At 45.5% G+C, this 14680-nt stretch overlaps 1 protein-coding gene across 1 annotated transcript in view; it reads right to left on the bottom strand.

Annotated features, from left to right (window-relative positions):
* Window positions 1-998: 998 nt before the first annotated feature.
* Window positions 999-14680, bottom strand: part of FBXO46 (F-box protein 46) — a 50264-nt gene continuing 36582 nt past the window's right edge. Inside the window, exon 2 of the mRNA XM_030218139.1 lies at window positions 999-5294. Coding sequence (XP_030073999.1) covers window positions 3203-5209 — 2007 coding nt within the window. The 5' untranslated portion in view covers window positions 5210-5294 and the 3' untranslated portion in view covers window positions 999-3202. The remainder of the gene's footprint in view (window positions 5295-14680) is intronic.

The following is a 14680-nucleotide window of genomic DNA, read 5'->3' as shown; positions in this document are numbered from 1 at the left end:
CTCCTTGGCCGTCGCGGACGACAACCCATGCGTGATGATGTCCAGCCTGCTTGTCCTCGGAGAACATATGCAACAAATAAAAATACATCTTGTGACTATTTTATTATGCATGTCTTCAAATAACTTGAAATATACTAATGCATATAAAACACATACACAAAACCCTCAGTTTCTAGTACAACCAAAGGGTAAGATCAAACTCAAGTGCTACTGTATCTGAAGGTAACTCACCTTGAGCTACTACTGAAAAGGTGCAAGTTAAATTCTAATACATTAATTAGGTCTGAGTAATATTCCTACCTTGAAAGAAATGTAGAACAGAAGCACAGAGGAAGAGTCAAGCCATAAAACAATACGTTTTTCTTCTTTAATTTTAACTCAACAAACTTTGGAGATATCACACATGCACGTAACGATAGATATGTAAACATGAGAGGAATTGGGGGGGGGGGGGGGGGGGGGAGAGGAGAAGGCAGAGCAAGTGGCAACTGAAGATACACTTCCTAATAATGTCATGTCAAAAAAGGACAAGTTAACCCAATCATGCTTTTCCTCTACTGGATGCATGGATCTTTAGTTTTGCTTTCATTAAGAAAACAGAGAACTGCACTTCCATGTAAGAACTGGGTGTGGAAGAGCATGGGAAACCTGACCACTAAGGGCCCGATGCTCAAAACTCCAGCACTGTTTACCACTGGAACAGTGCCCAAAAATAACTTCCTCGTGTTCAAAGCTAACAGAATGCAAATGATATGCACACTATTAGCTTTGAACATGAGGAAGTAACGATGGAGGATTGTGCCTGGGCTCTTGAGAGCATGCCCAGGCACAATCCTCCCACAGAGGAGGTTTGACAGGCCGGACCTGTCAAACCTGAAGGTGGTCCGGTGGACCCTCAGATTCTCCCCCTCCACAAATACATAATACCCTGGTGGTCCAGTGGGATCCTTGTCAGGTGCCAACCTGACTCCCCCCCCCCCCAACCTTCTCATACCTTAGGAGGAGGAGGAGGAGGGACTAGCACTCCCTCCCTCCTCCAGCAGGTGCTGCCTGCAGGAGGAGGGAGAGATTTCAAGCCCCTCCTCCTTCTAAGGTATGAGGGGATTTGAGGGGTAGGCAATGCTAGAGCACCAGGGCTAGCCAGGGGGTGGGGTGGGGGAAGAGAGGTCCAGTTGGCAAGGATCCCACTGGACCACCAAGGTATGTATTTGTGGGGGAGAGGTTATGTGTTTGGGGGATGAGGGGGGTCTGTGGGTCCACCGGACCTCCAGACCCTTGTGTTTGGGGGGGGGGTGGGGGCCTGGAGGTGATGCAAATGAATGCTGAAGGGTCTCCCCATTCCTTCCCAATGCCCTGGCAAACCCTAACACGCATAGAGTTTGCCGCGGGAGCAGCACCCTTGTTTGGCACACTGCCTACTGAGCATTGGGGAGGAATAGTGACGACTCTGTTTAGCATGCTTTTGCATGCAATTAGTTTTCAGAGTCAGCTAACTCATTGTTTCACGCGCTCGCTAACTCTGAACATCCTGTGGGACCAAATGTGGGCGCTAGTCCAAGCATCTGCCTGTTCTTTAGGACATGGAACCTTTGGTAATTCTATCCAGAGGGGCACAGGGGACTAGGGTTTCGAGCATGGTTTTGAGAAAGGAGGGGTGCTCTTCAGTGATGGCTCAAACACTCCCAACCCTGTGGGGGCATGGAATGTTACACTGGGACCCAAGCATTGCGACCCAAGCAATGCTGATGATCACTAACAAGTTATAACAACTTTATAAGAGAAAGGGAACCAATATCAAACCGCAGAGGACAAAATTCAGCTGCTATATTAACCCACATCCCTATGTACTACCAGCTCACAATATTTCCCGACTGTGGTATTGGGAGTGGGGGAATTATAAATGTCTCCTACATCCTAGGGCAGCAGTGGCACTGGGTGCTATGGGTCAGTAAGTGTAATCCCTGCCATTAGCTCATAAGGTCTGCATTGTCAGAGAGAAGTTGTTTCTGTCATTAAATGGAGAGTTCACACCAGGAAAAAGTGTAAAAAAAAAAACAAAAATCACAATATGAAACACAGACTTAACTCACCCATCCCATTAAACCAACAACGTCATTTTCTATTAACTATTTAGAAATTCTCCTTAAAGTTAAATACCGCTCTGCTGCTGATTAAATGAAAGGAAAAGTGTAGCACTGTTAATACTGGGCAATTTTCAAATGGGGCTTACAGGTCTGCAGGTTAGGTATAATGTACTTTGCCAATGAAGTTTCCCTTTGAAATTTCAGGAAAGCAAGGGAAAGCCTCCAAAATCAGGTGCAAGGTACCTGTATAAAATAGGGAGGCATTCTTCCAAATCTAATTGCTGGTTGCCTGCCCCCCTCCCCCCCAAGTGAAAGACTCACACCATATATATTTTTACCTGCAATGACAGAGTGGGGTAGAGGATATGGGAAACACTTTAAGGCATTTATATTCCCCATCAGCATGTTCAGATCCCAAATGAGTTATTACACACACAGCTGCTACACATATGGCCAGAATGCTGACAACATGTATAGACAGCTAATCAGCCTGTAGCTTGATGAACCATCTTTGCATGCCCCATTCCTTCTACAGTAGCTGCGAAGAACACAGGTTCTAAGGGTTCCTCCCAACAGACACAAAAAGGAGAAGCCCCAAGTACATCTGGACCTGGGTATGTAAAATAACTAGAATTAGAATAGGACTTTACACAGGCATCCCTCTCCTAACCTTCCCCCAGGGTTCCTACAAAATTTTCTGATTTGTTCTCCTTATTAGTCCCTTCATTTACCGCTTGATGCAGTAGGCCCTTCCTTTAGGACTACTGTGTCTTTCTCCCTACCCTCCATCTACCCCCTCAAAAGGTCAAAGGTGAATTCCAGTATTCTCTCGCAAAGATGAATTCCTGTATCCTCTCCCAAAATTCAATCAGAAAATGGATTGTACTTATTTCCAAAGCTTACAATTTTATACCTGCTCACATTTACACTTTTATTAAAGTTTGGTAATTTAGATTTTTCTTACAGTTGGGATTCATTCCTCCCACCCCCCTCTGTATAAACAGCAACATACAACCTCCCCTCATCCTCTAGGAGAGGAATATAGAAGCCATTTGTACCACACATAAGCACACCCTCACCAGAAGTTCAATTCTCATGCTAGAATTTCTCTCTGCTGTTCACCTGCCATCCTCTCTCCGGGCCCTGTCCCTTAACATATCACAAGGTTGTACCCAGATATTATCATGTAGCCCCACTCGGCACCCTGGTGTGTCCTTATCGGTTGTCCGGCAGCACATCCAGTAGGAGCGTCCGTAAGGCAGGTCATGGTGGTAAGGTTTGGGATGCCACCGACACAGTGAGACATCCCCTTTCCTATAGCGCTTCTTACACTGCTTGCAAGGGTCATCCCGATATAGAGGGTCCCGGCTCCATTTGGAATCTGTGGCTTGCACGTCAAAGGCCTCAATGATACTCTTGAAATAGTGACAAGAGCACTTTAAGGCCACCAGGGATTGGGTAGGCAGGTAGCTGAAGATTTTCACCATGATGTGATCAGGGAGAAGTAGCATGTATTGACGGGGCTCTAGGAGCCGCTGGATCTTAAAGCGAATTTCTAGGAAGTCATGGGAGACATGGCGGTAGAGCCGGCAGAGTGAGGCATCAGAGACATCTGGATCCAAGCCACAACTGGTAGAAGCACCATCTGAAGGATCCACACCATCACCATGGTTGTTGTTAGTTGTGTCCAAGAAGGCCTTCTCTGCCTCTTCTGGTGTTCTTGATGGCAGCTGGGCATGGAGGAAAAAGAGTTGACCTGGTGGGGGGTCATCAGAGATATGGTCCTGCTGCTGCTGTGCAGGCGAACCCACTGTCAAGTGCACCGTCTCTTCTTTCACTGCCTTACTGCTGTCCTTGCCATAAAAGACACATTGGTCTACCACGCCCGTCACCACCACATCCACGTGGAAGCCAGCTGTGCAGTCCCGGGCCATCATGCTCAGCTTCTCTGAAGCTTGGCACTCTGCTCCAGCCTCCAGCTTTACCTGCAGTGCCTGAGGTATCTCCCCAGCCATTTCTGAGTCTGCTGGCTCACGGGCTGCATTGCTACAGCCCTCTGCTTTAGGTGTGGCACTGGCCAACAAAAATTCCACGCTGTTAGGCAGGGCATCCCGGGAAGGACTGACCAGCTGGTACAGATCACAAGTGATTTTGTCCTTGGCCCGGGTTCCACTGCCCCCAGACCCAGAGCCTGTGAACAAGCCACTAGGGCCTGGCTCTGAAGCAGTACGGGCATCCCTGTTAGAAATGCGAAATGCAATCCTCACCTCACCAGGAGTATGGGGTGAGCTAGTTACACATTCTGTCGTACTCAGGATAGGCTCCCTGCGTATGCAATTCTGGCCCCGATGCTGAGATTCAAAGTGCGCTATGGTCTCTGCCACACGGTTGCAGTCTGAAACTTTCCTCTCGTCATCTTCCTGTTCCTGATCCGTGGAAACAAAAACTACTGGAGTCAGCCCTCCTACGGGCACAGGTCCAACTGGGTGTGAATTCCCAGGGCAGGGCCTGGAGCAACCCTGCAGGGCCAGAGCGGTTCGCTTCTCCACTAGTGCCACCATCTCAGCCACTGAAAGCAAGTCCGTATCACTAGCTGCTTCACATGAGGGAATGCCCTGGGAGGCTGGACACAAGCAAACCTCTTCAGGCTCTTTGATGTCATTCCATATTTTCCCTTGAGACGTTGTTTCACCCTTGCTGGGATCACGGGACCGTCGACGGCGCTTGGCTTTGGAGCCATCATTTTCCCAGTTCCCTTTGACTTTCACTGCACTGACTCGACCGCTGCCACCACCACTGCACTGGTGGGCCACAAAAAATGCAATCTTCTCTTTTGTATTCCCTGGTTTAATAACATACCAAGTGTCCAACAGCACTCTGCCATCCTCCACCTGGTTCGGGTTAGGAGAATTGGGAGGTGGCACCATTGCTGGCTGTGGCAGAGGAGGAGGAGGAGGAGGAGGCGTGTTTTCTGATGAAACCTCCCCACAACTGACGCCATCCTCCTTGGGCTTGCAGATGAATGGTTTCTTGATCTGGACCCCAGTACATTGCTTGTTCTGAGAGTAGGTGCCAAAGGGCCTAGGGCACCACAGCTGAATATGAGGGGAGCTGTTCTGCTCCATCACGGACTCATGGTCAGTTAGGGAAAGTTGTCTGTTGCCTTAGAGATGCCCTCAGGCTCTCTGGGGATCACACATCCAGTGATTCCTGAAACAGAAAGAAAGACAAGTCGATCAGTATTGGTCAGACTGTCCTACATAGCCCATTGGATCAGAAGTGGAAGAAAGGAAATGATAGGGATACCAACAGCAACTTATTAGCAACTTTCTTGAGTGTACAAGTGAGGAACATGGAGATAAAGGGGCTCATTTTCAAAACAGAAAATATCTCAAGAACGGAAGCGGCATTTGGACATTTTTCTCTGAAAACATCCAAATCGTGATTTTGAAACTTAAAATTGAGACATTTTTCTCTACAGTGCATCCAAATCACAAGAGGGGTGTGCTGGGGGCAGGATTTGGGGATTCCCAAAACCTGGATGTTTTTCTGCCATAACAGAACAAAGCAAAAACATCCAGGGCTAAAAGATGTTTTGGTCTAGACCTGTTTCAATCACGCCTAAGCCACAAAAAGGTGCCCTAAATGACAAGATGACCAGTGGAGGGATAAAGGCATGACCCCCCCCCCCAACCCCCTCCCATCTCCAAAAAATGTGAAAGAAACAGTACATACCAATCTCTATGACAGCTTCAGATGTTATGGCCAGTCCTATTAGAGCAGCAAGCAGGTCCCTGGAGTATTCTAGTGGTCATTGCAGTGGACTATAGAGAAGGGGAGCCAGACCCATATCCCACTCTAACTGGTACACTTGTGACGGAAAAAGTGACCCTTCCAAAACTCACCAAAAACCTACTGTACCTTCATATAGGTGACACCTGCAGGCATAAAGGGCTATTACAGTGGTGTACAGTTGAGTATAGTAGGTTTTTGGTGGGTTTTGGAGGGCTCATCATACAATATTAAGCAGGGCCGTGCTAACACGGTAAGTGAGGTAAGCATGGCAGGGGGCGCTTCCCTCTGGGGGGCGCCGCCGCACCATGCTCACCTCGCTCGCCCTCCCGCAACATCCCTTTTCTTTTTTTTTCTTTTAAATTTACCTCCGTGGTGGCGGTTCCGGCAGCGCAGCGTCAGGGAAGGAGGCGGCGCTCCCGACGTCTCTAGCCTTCCCTTCGCTGTGTTCCGCCTTCTTCTGACGTCATTCTTGACGTCAGAAGAAGGCGGAACACAGCGAAGGGAAGGCTAGAGACGTCGAGAGCGCCGCCTCCTTCCCTGACGCTGCGCTGCCGGAACTGCCACCACGGAGGTAAATTTAAAAAGAAAAAAAAAGAAAAGGGATGTTGGGGGGAGAGAAGAGGGTGGGCAGTTGAACAATGGGAGCGGGAGGGCAGGGGAGAAACGAGAGCATGGATGCGAAGGGGGGGGCATGGATGCGAAGGGGGGGGGAGAAGAGGGCGGGCCAGGCTGGGGCATGGGAGAGAGAGGAGCATGGATGCGAGGGGGGTCATGGAAGGGAGAGAGGGGAATTGCTGGATAGGGATTAATGGAGGGGGCAGGGGACAGAGGAGCATGGATGGGCATGGATTGGGAGGGCAGGGCTCAGGGAGAGAGGGGAATTGCTGGAAAGGGATGAATGGAGGGGGCAGGGGACAGAGGAGCATGGATGGGCATGGATTGGGAGGGCAGGGCTCAGGGAGAGAGGGGAATTGCTGGAAAGGGATGAATGGAGGGGGCAGGGCTCAGGGAGAGAGGGGAATTGCTGGAAAGGGATGAATGGAGGGAGCAGGGGACAGAGGAGAAATTGCTGGACATAGAGGGGAGGGAAGAGAGATGAAGGAGATGAAATGAGGGAAAAGGAAGAGAGGAGAAAAACTGCACATGGATGAAGAAAATAGGCAGAAGCTGAGGACCAGAAATGAAGAAGAAAGGAGGAAAGGAAAGAAATAAATGGAAAGGAAGCCCTGGAAACGGAGTTAAGAGGACAGATAGCAGCAGAATCAGATACTGGGCCAGCATGATCAGAAAAAGAAAGTCACCAGACAACAAAGGTAGAAAAAAAATCATTTTATTTTCATTTTAGTGTTTGGAATATGTCCACTTTGAGAATTTACATCTGCTATCTTATTTTGCAATGTATAGCAATTTGTTTCTAAGAATATTGCTGACAATTCCTGTCAGAGCGGCAAGTGGTGAGCGATCATTTTCACGGGGGGGGGGGGGGGGGGGGGGGGGGGGGGGGTGCTGCCGCCGCTGCCAACTGATAGGCTGCAGGGGGGCGCCAGAGACCCTAGGCACGGCCCTGATATTAAGGGTGTAATGTGTACCTAGGACATTTTATGTGGTCCATTGCAGTGGCCCCTGGGGTTCCCCACTGCTCTGCCGGGATGTCCGTGTGGCTAGTCTACTAAGAACACTGCCCCCCCCCCCCCCCCCCCCCCAATACATCCCAATGGCTTGTTTTTGTGCGTTTTTCCTTTGGACTTTTTTTTTCCCCAAATATGGCCCTAAAAGATAGATGCACTGAGCACAAAAAAAAAAAAATCTAGCAAATGGGTATTTTCAAAACAAAAAGTTTTGACATTTTTCTGGTTTGAAAATGCCCATGTTTGCTACTGGACTTTTGGATGTTTTTCGCAAAATGTCCAAAATTGGATTTAGATGTTGTATTGAAAATGCTCCTCAAAGTGACTTAATATTTCCAAGTTCACCTGACAGTAACCTTGTGCTACAATGATGTGGCTCTCTGCATTCTTCCCTTTACACTTACTGAAGGTCCATCAAGCCCAGTATCATGTTTCCAACAGTGGCCAATCTAAGTCAAAAGTACCTGGTAAGATCCCAGAGTAAAACATTTTATGCTGCTTATCCTAGAAATAAGCAGTGGATTTTCTAATTTATAAGAAGTCTTTATTGAACATTGGTAAAAAATACAAATTAAAGCATCTGAGATCCAAATATTACCCTATATCAGTCTCATATTAATACAAACTTAAAATATTTTTGGCACAAACAAAACCTTCAAGTACCACACCATTGCTATAACATTATCTCATTATACTTCCAACTTTTTTTATTTATTTATTTTTAATACAGTAATCCCCCCTAAATCTACTCCATCCCCCACCCCCCTCCCTATCCTCCTCCTATAGCAGTGGATTTTCTTAAGCCATTACTAAGATAGACTTGGGAAAATCCATTGCTTATTTCTAGGATAAGCAGCATAAAATCTGTTTGTTTTACTCTTTTGGGATTTAGTCAGATACTTGTGATCTGGATTGGCGACTGTTGTAAAGAGGATACAGGGCTTCATGGACTTTTGGTCTGTCCTAGTATGGCAACACTTATGTTCTTATGACTTTGTCAAACTACTACTTATCATTTCTATAGCGCTACTAGACGTACGCAGCCCGGTACACTTGAACATGAAGAGAGGACAAACAGGACAAACAAGAGATAAGGGAATACTAAAGTGAGGATGATAAAATAAGGGTTCTGAAAAAGTGAACAAGGGTTAGGAGTTAAAAGCAGCATCAAAAAGGTGGGCTTTTAGCTTAGATTTGAAGATGGCCAGAGATGGAGCTTGACGTACCGGCTCAGGAAGTCTATTCCAGGCATAAGGTGCAGCAAGGTAAAAGGAACGGAGTCTGGAGTTAGCAGTGGAGAAGGGTGCAGATAGAGATTTACCCAGTGAACGGAGTTCCCGGGGAGGAATGTAGGGAGAGATGAGAGTGGAGAGGTACTGAGGAGCTGCAGAGTGAATGCACTTACAGGTCAATAAGAGGAGTTTGAACTGTATGTGGAAATGGATAGGAAGCCAGTGAAGTGACTTGAGGAGAGAGCTAATATGAGCATAACGACACTGGTGGAATATTAGTCGTGCAGCAGAATTTTGAACAGATTGAAGAGGAGAGAGATGGCTAGTGGGAGACCTGTGAGAAGCAAGTTGCAATAGTCTAAGCGAGAGGTGATAAGAGTGTGGATGAGGGTTCTGGTAGTGTGCTCAGAAAGGAAAGGGCGAATTTTGCTGATATTATAGAGAAAGAAATGACAGGTTTTAGCAGTCTGTTGAATATGTGCAGAGAAGGAGAGGGAGGAGTCGAAGATGACCCCTGATGAGACAGGAAGGATGAGAGTGTTATCCACAGAAATAGAGAATGGGGGAGGAGGAGAGATTGGTTTAGGGGGAAAGATAAGAAGCTCATTCTTGGTCATGTTTAGTTTCAGATGGCGCTGAGACATCCAGGCAGCAATGTCAGACAGACAGACTGATACTTTGGCCTGGATTTCGGCTGAGATTTCTGGTGTGGAGAGGTAGATCTGGGAGTCATCAGCGTAAAGATGATACTGAAAACCATGGGATGAGATCAGAGTAACAAGGGAAGAAGTATAGATGGAGAAAAGAAGAGGTCCCAGGACAGATCCCTGAGGTACACCAACTGACAGTAGGATAGAAGTAGAAGAGGATCCACTAGAGTATACACTAAAGGTACGCTGGGAGAGATAAGAAGAAAACCAGGAAAGAACAGAGCCCTGAAATCCAAGTGAGGGCAGCGTATCAAGGAGTAGGCTGTGATCAACAGTGTCAAAAGCAGCAGATAGATCGAGAAGGATGAGGATAGAATAGAGACCTTTGGATCTGGCCAGGAACAGATCATTGGAGACTTTAGCAAGCGCTGTTTCAGTTGAATGAAAGGGGCAAAAGCCAGACTGAAATGGATCAAGAATAGCTTGAGATGAAAGAAAGTTAAGGCAACAGCGGTGAACAGCACGTTCAAGTATCTTGGATAGGAAAGGGAGGAGGGAGATGGGGCGATAGTTGGAAGGACAGGTAGGGTCCAATGAAGGACGCCTTCTAAAATCTATTTACTGAGTTTTAACTGTATTTATGAAGAGATTCACCCAAATGTACTACAAATTAGAGCTCTACTGAATCGTATTCGATTCAACCCCAAATAGTGCCCTGAATACATTATTCGTTCGTATTTGGCTGAATAGTGATGTAAATTTGAATATGAATAATTATAAAAGGCTCTACTGTGCTAAATTCTACTGAAATAAACGATCTCTGTTTTCACATTGCTTCTTTTATTATGCTAAAGCTCAATGTACATTATTCGCATCCGGTATTCATAATCGGCCAAATAATATTTTTTATTACTTGTATTTGACAGAATAGTAAAATATGCTATTTGGTACAGCTCTACTATAAATTGTCCATTTCATCCTTTGTACATGCTTATTTAGACCCTAAAAGAAATAATAGGATTAGCATAGCATGATCTCTTTGCTAAATCTATACTGGCTTTTTTTTTTTTTTATTAAGGCAGTTTAGCTATATGTGACCGTCTCTGGGAATATGCGACTAAAGTAGCAAATTCAAAATGTGGAGAATGGCTCATGTCATGGGTTCATAAGCAGTCTACAAATTTACACGTTTGACCTTAACTTTTTATTTTTTCACTTAAAAGGGTGGGTTTGGAATGTTATACATTGTTTGCTCTAACATAATTCACTAAAACCTCATTTTTTGTTTCTGGTGACTTATAACTTCCACTGTTTTAGCCAGTCCAAATGTCATGCTCACTGGTAAACAAATTCCTGGATCACTGCAATAGAACTTTAAAAAAACTGGCATTTAATTAGGAATATTTGATAAGTCTTAGTACAATTCTTGGGCAAGAGATCCTCCATTCAGTCATATCAGCCTCCAAGGGGCATGATAGCATTGGACTTCAAAGAAGTTTCAGGAGTAACCTGTATGGTTTGATCATAATTAAAACTAAATTTCAATAAGCATGCAACATGTTTTAGGCAATGGCTTTGTTAGTTTTGGAAAGTGAAAACCTGATAAGCTGCAGGAGGCGACACGGATATTGGATTTAGTGATGGTCCTGTAAGATTCATAGAAGACCTGAAATGCATTACCAACAAAGGTGGTGGAAGCGAGAACTTTTACAGATTCTGGATATGCTTTGAACAGATACAAACAGTAGTGGTAGGAAAGCAGTTGTATTGCATATAAGAATTTATGATATTCTTCCACTTAGGGTAGATAAAACAACTGGACAGAATGGATGGTTCAATTTGATCTTTTTATTCTTTCCAGCACAACAGAATGTTGGAAAAAATTATACTTAAAGGGTTGACATCTGTGTGGACAAAACAGCTCTCAAAATTTAACTGGGACCAAAATTGGGGGAGGTAGGGGAATGAATTGGTGAAATTTTTTTTTTTTAACTCGGTCAGATCAGAGTCAAACCAGGGAAATCCACTCCGCCACCCCCAAAACCCAGTAAAATTGGCCCAAGGCATTTCTATGAGATAAGCTATTCAGCTTCTGATTCACTTCCAAGCACTCATCCTGCTTGTGCAGAAATCTTTGTTTTTCAATTATTTGCATGCAGTAAGTTATGTTTTATTTGCAATAAACATTTGATAATTAAGAACAGTCTTCCTTTGGATATTGGGTTGTTCTAGTTAGCTGTTCAGTAACAGATGGATACCTGCCATGAACAGCATATTTGATGTAGGCATGTTGTAGGGCAGTCAAAATGTTTGCACATATATTATTATATAAATGCAACTGTGCACGTTGTACATGCACACACTTATTTATTTATTTATTGCATTTGTATCCCACATTTTCCCACCTCTTTGCAGGCTCAATGTGGCTTACAATACATCACGAATGGTGGAAATATATTAGAAAATAGACATTTAGTGTTACAGAAGAATCTTGGGTAACATGATAATGATAAAACATAATACATAGTAACATAGTAGATGACGGCAGAAAAAGACCTGCATGGTCCATCCAGTCTGCCCAACAAGATAAACTCGTATGTGCTACTTTTTGTGTATACCCTACTTTGATTTGTACCTGTCCTCTTCAGGGCACAGACTGTATAAGTCTGCCCAGCACTGTCCCTGCCTCCTAACCACCAGTCCCGCCTCCCACCACCGGCTCTGGCACAGACCGTATAAGTATGCCCAGCACTGTCCCCGCCTCCCAACCACCGGCTCTGGCACAGACCGTATAAGTCTGCCCAGCACTATCCCCGCCTCCCAACCACCAGCCCCGCCTTCCACCACCGGCTCTGGCACAGACCGTATAAGTCTGCCCAGCACTATCACCGCCTCCCAACCACCAGCCCCGCCTCCCACCACCGGCTCTGCCACCCAATCTCAGCTAAGCTCCTGAGGATCCATTCCTTCTGAACAGGATTCCTTTATGTTTATCCCACACGTTTGAGTTCCGTTACTGTTTTAATTTCCACCACCTCCTGCGGGAGGGCATTCCAAGCATCCACTACTCTCTCTTTGAAAAAATACTTACTGACATTTTTCTTGAGTCTGCCCCCCTTCAATCTCATTTCATGTCCTCTCGTTCTACCGCCTTCGCATCTCCGGAAAAGGTTCGTTTGCGGATTAATACCTTTCAAATATTTGAACGTCTGTATCATATCACCCCTGTTTCTCCTTTCCTCCAGAGTATACATGTTTAGGTCTGCAAGTCTCTCCTCATACGTCTTGTAACGCAAATAATATAGCAAGCAGATATTATAAGACAGTTCTGAATATATGTGGAGGAGTGGTGTATGTTCACATTTGTTGATCTTTGTGGTATGCCTTATTAAAGAGATGGGTCTTAGTAGTTTGCGGAAGTTAGTTAGTTTTTCGTAAATCATTTTTAAGTTGCGCGGCAGTGCATTCCATAACTGTGTGCTCAAGTAGGTAAAGTTTGATGCATGCATTAGTTTGTATTTTTGACCTTTACAGTTGGGGAAGTGCAGATTAAGGAATATATGGGATCATCTTTTAGCATTCCTGGGTGGTAAGTCTATCAAGTCTGACATGTAGGCTGGTGTGTCTCCATGAATGATTTTGTGAACTAGGGAGCATATTTTGAACGTGATGCGTTCTTTAAGTGGGAGCCAGTGTAGCTTTTCTCGTAGGGGTTTAGCACTTCCATATTTTGTTTTACCGAATATGAGTCTAGCTGCAGTGTTCTGGGCTGTCTGAAGATTCTTGATTATAGTTTCTCAGAGAATAAGCAGGCTTATTAATTCTCATAAGTAGGTCATGCAGACCCGCATTGCCCAGTCCGGGATTTATAAAAGTATAAACAAAGTTTTGTGGAACGTGAGACACACTCCACTGCACATGCACAAGTGACCTCCTGCCCGCCATGAGAACGTGGTCTCCTCAGTTCTTTTTCTACCGCAGTGAGGATAGGACATGTTTATTGTCTCCTCACATTGCTCTGTCCTAAAGAGCTTTTTAAGAGCCTTTTGGCTATTTTTTGGTAATTTTTTCTCCCATTTGGAACTTCCATTCTTTGTTTCCAAGTTTTTAGTTTATTTTCTCCGGGTTTAAGTTTCCTTTACTTTTTCGTTGTCATCAGGCCGCTTTTAGGCCAGGACCTTTCCCTTTCTTTTTTGCCATGCCTTGCCCCTTTTTCAGGCACCATCGCTTAGTTTTAGCCAAGGAAATTTTTCCTTCCATGTCCATGAAAGTTCCCAGTGGCTTTAAGCACTGTACCCGGTGCAATCGGCTGATCTCTGGGAACGACACCCATTCTCAGTATCTACAGTGTCTTGGGCCCGACCACAATCTTGGTATCTACAGTGTCTTGGGCCCGACCACAACCCCACTAACTGTGTTCTCTGTTTTCGCATGAAAAAGAGGGCCCAGATTTCCAGAAAGGCTCAGCCGGACCCTAGACATCGGCATTGAGGTTGGAGATGTCGGTATCAAGCGTCGTACTGGCATCGGGAGTGTCGGTAAGCATGGCTGCTGTATGAGTACTGTTTTGGGATCTTGCCAGGTACTTGTAACCTGGATTGGCCTCTGCTGGAAACAGGATGCTAGGCTTGATGGACCTTTGGTCTGTCCCAGTATGGTAATATGTTCTTATGTACTTGTGATCTTAGCTGCAGCATTGCTATGCAGACTAGGAGTCCATGTGTTCCCACATCTTGACGATGGAAGCAGTCCAGGAGTCCATGCAAATGACTATTCGGGTGCTCGAGCTACTAGGGTTCGTTTTAAACTATCCCAAGTCCCATCTTTACCCTGTCCAGTGATTGGAATTCATAGGAGCTCTGCTCAATACACAGAAGGCTTGAACCTACCCTTCCAAAGAAGAGAGTGGACACTCTTGTTGCACTTGCTTCCAAGATTTGATCTTCTCAGCAGATCACAGCTCAGCAGATGTTGAGATGGTTGGGCCACATGGCTTCCATAATGTATGTTACACCCATGACACGTCTTCACATAGCTTCTCAGTGGTATCAAGCCACGGGGAGCCTGGAAGATGTCATCCAAGTGTCCTGACAGCTTGTACGCTCTCTTCAGTGGTGGACAATTCGATCCAATTTGACTCTGGGACTTGCATTCCAAATTTCTCAGCCACAAAAAATGCTGACGATGGATGCATTGCTCCTGGGATGAGGGGCTCATGTAAATAGGCTTCACACCCAAAATGTTTGGTCCACCCAGGAAACAAATCTTCAGATCAATTTCCTGGAGCTCTG

This window comes from Microcaecilia unicolor, chromosome 11, assembly GCF_901765095.1.
Source record: "Microcaecilia unicolor chromosome 11, aMicUni1.1, whole genome shotgun sequence".
In the NCBI taxonomy this organism is placed as follows: Eukaryota; Metazoa; Chordata; class Amphibia; order Gymnophiona; family Siphonopidae; genus Microcaecilia; species Microcaecilia unicolor.
Note: the sequence above shows the minus strand (reverse complement) of the source record. Positions and strands in the feature narration are given on the sequence as shown.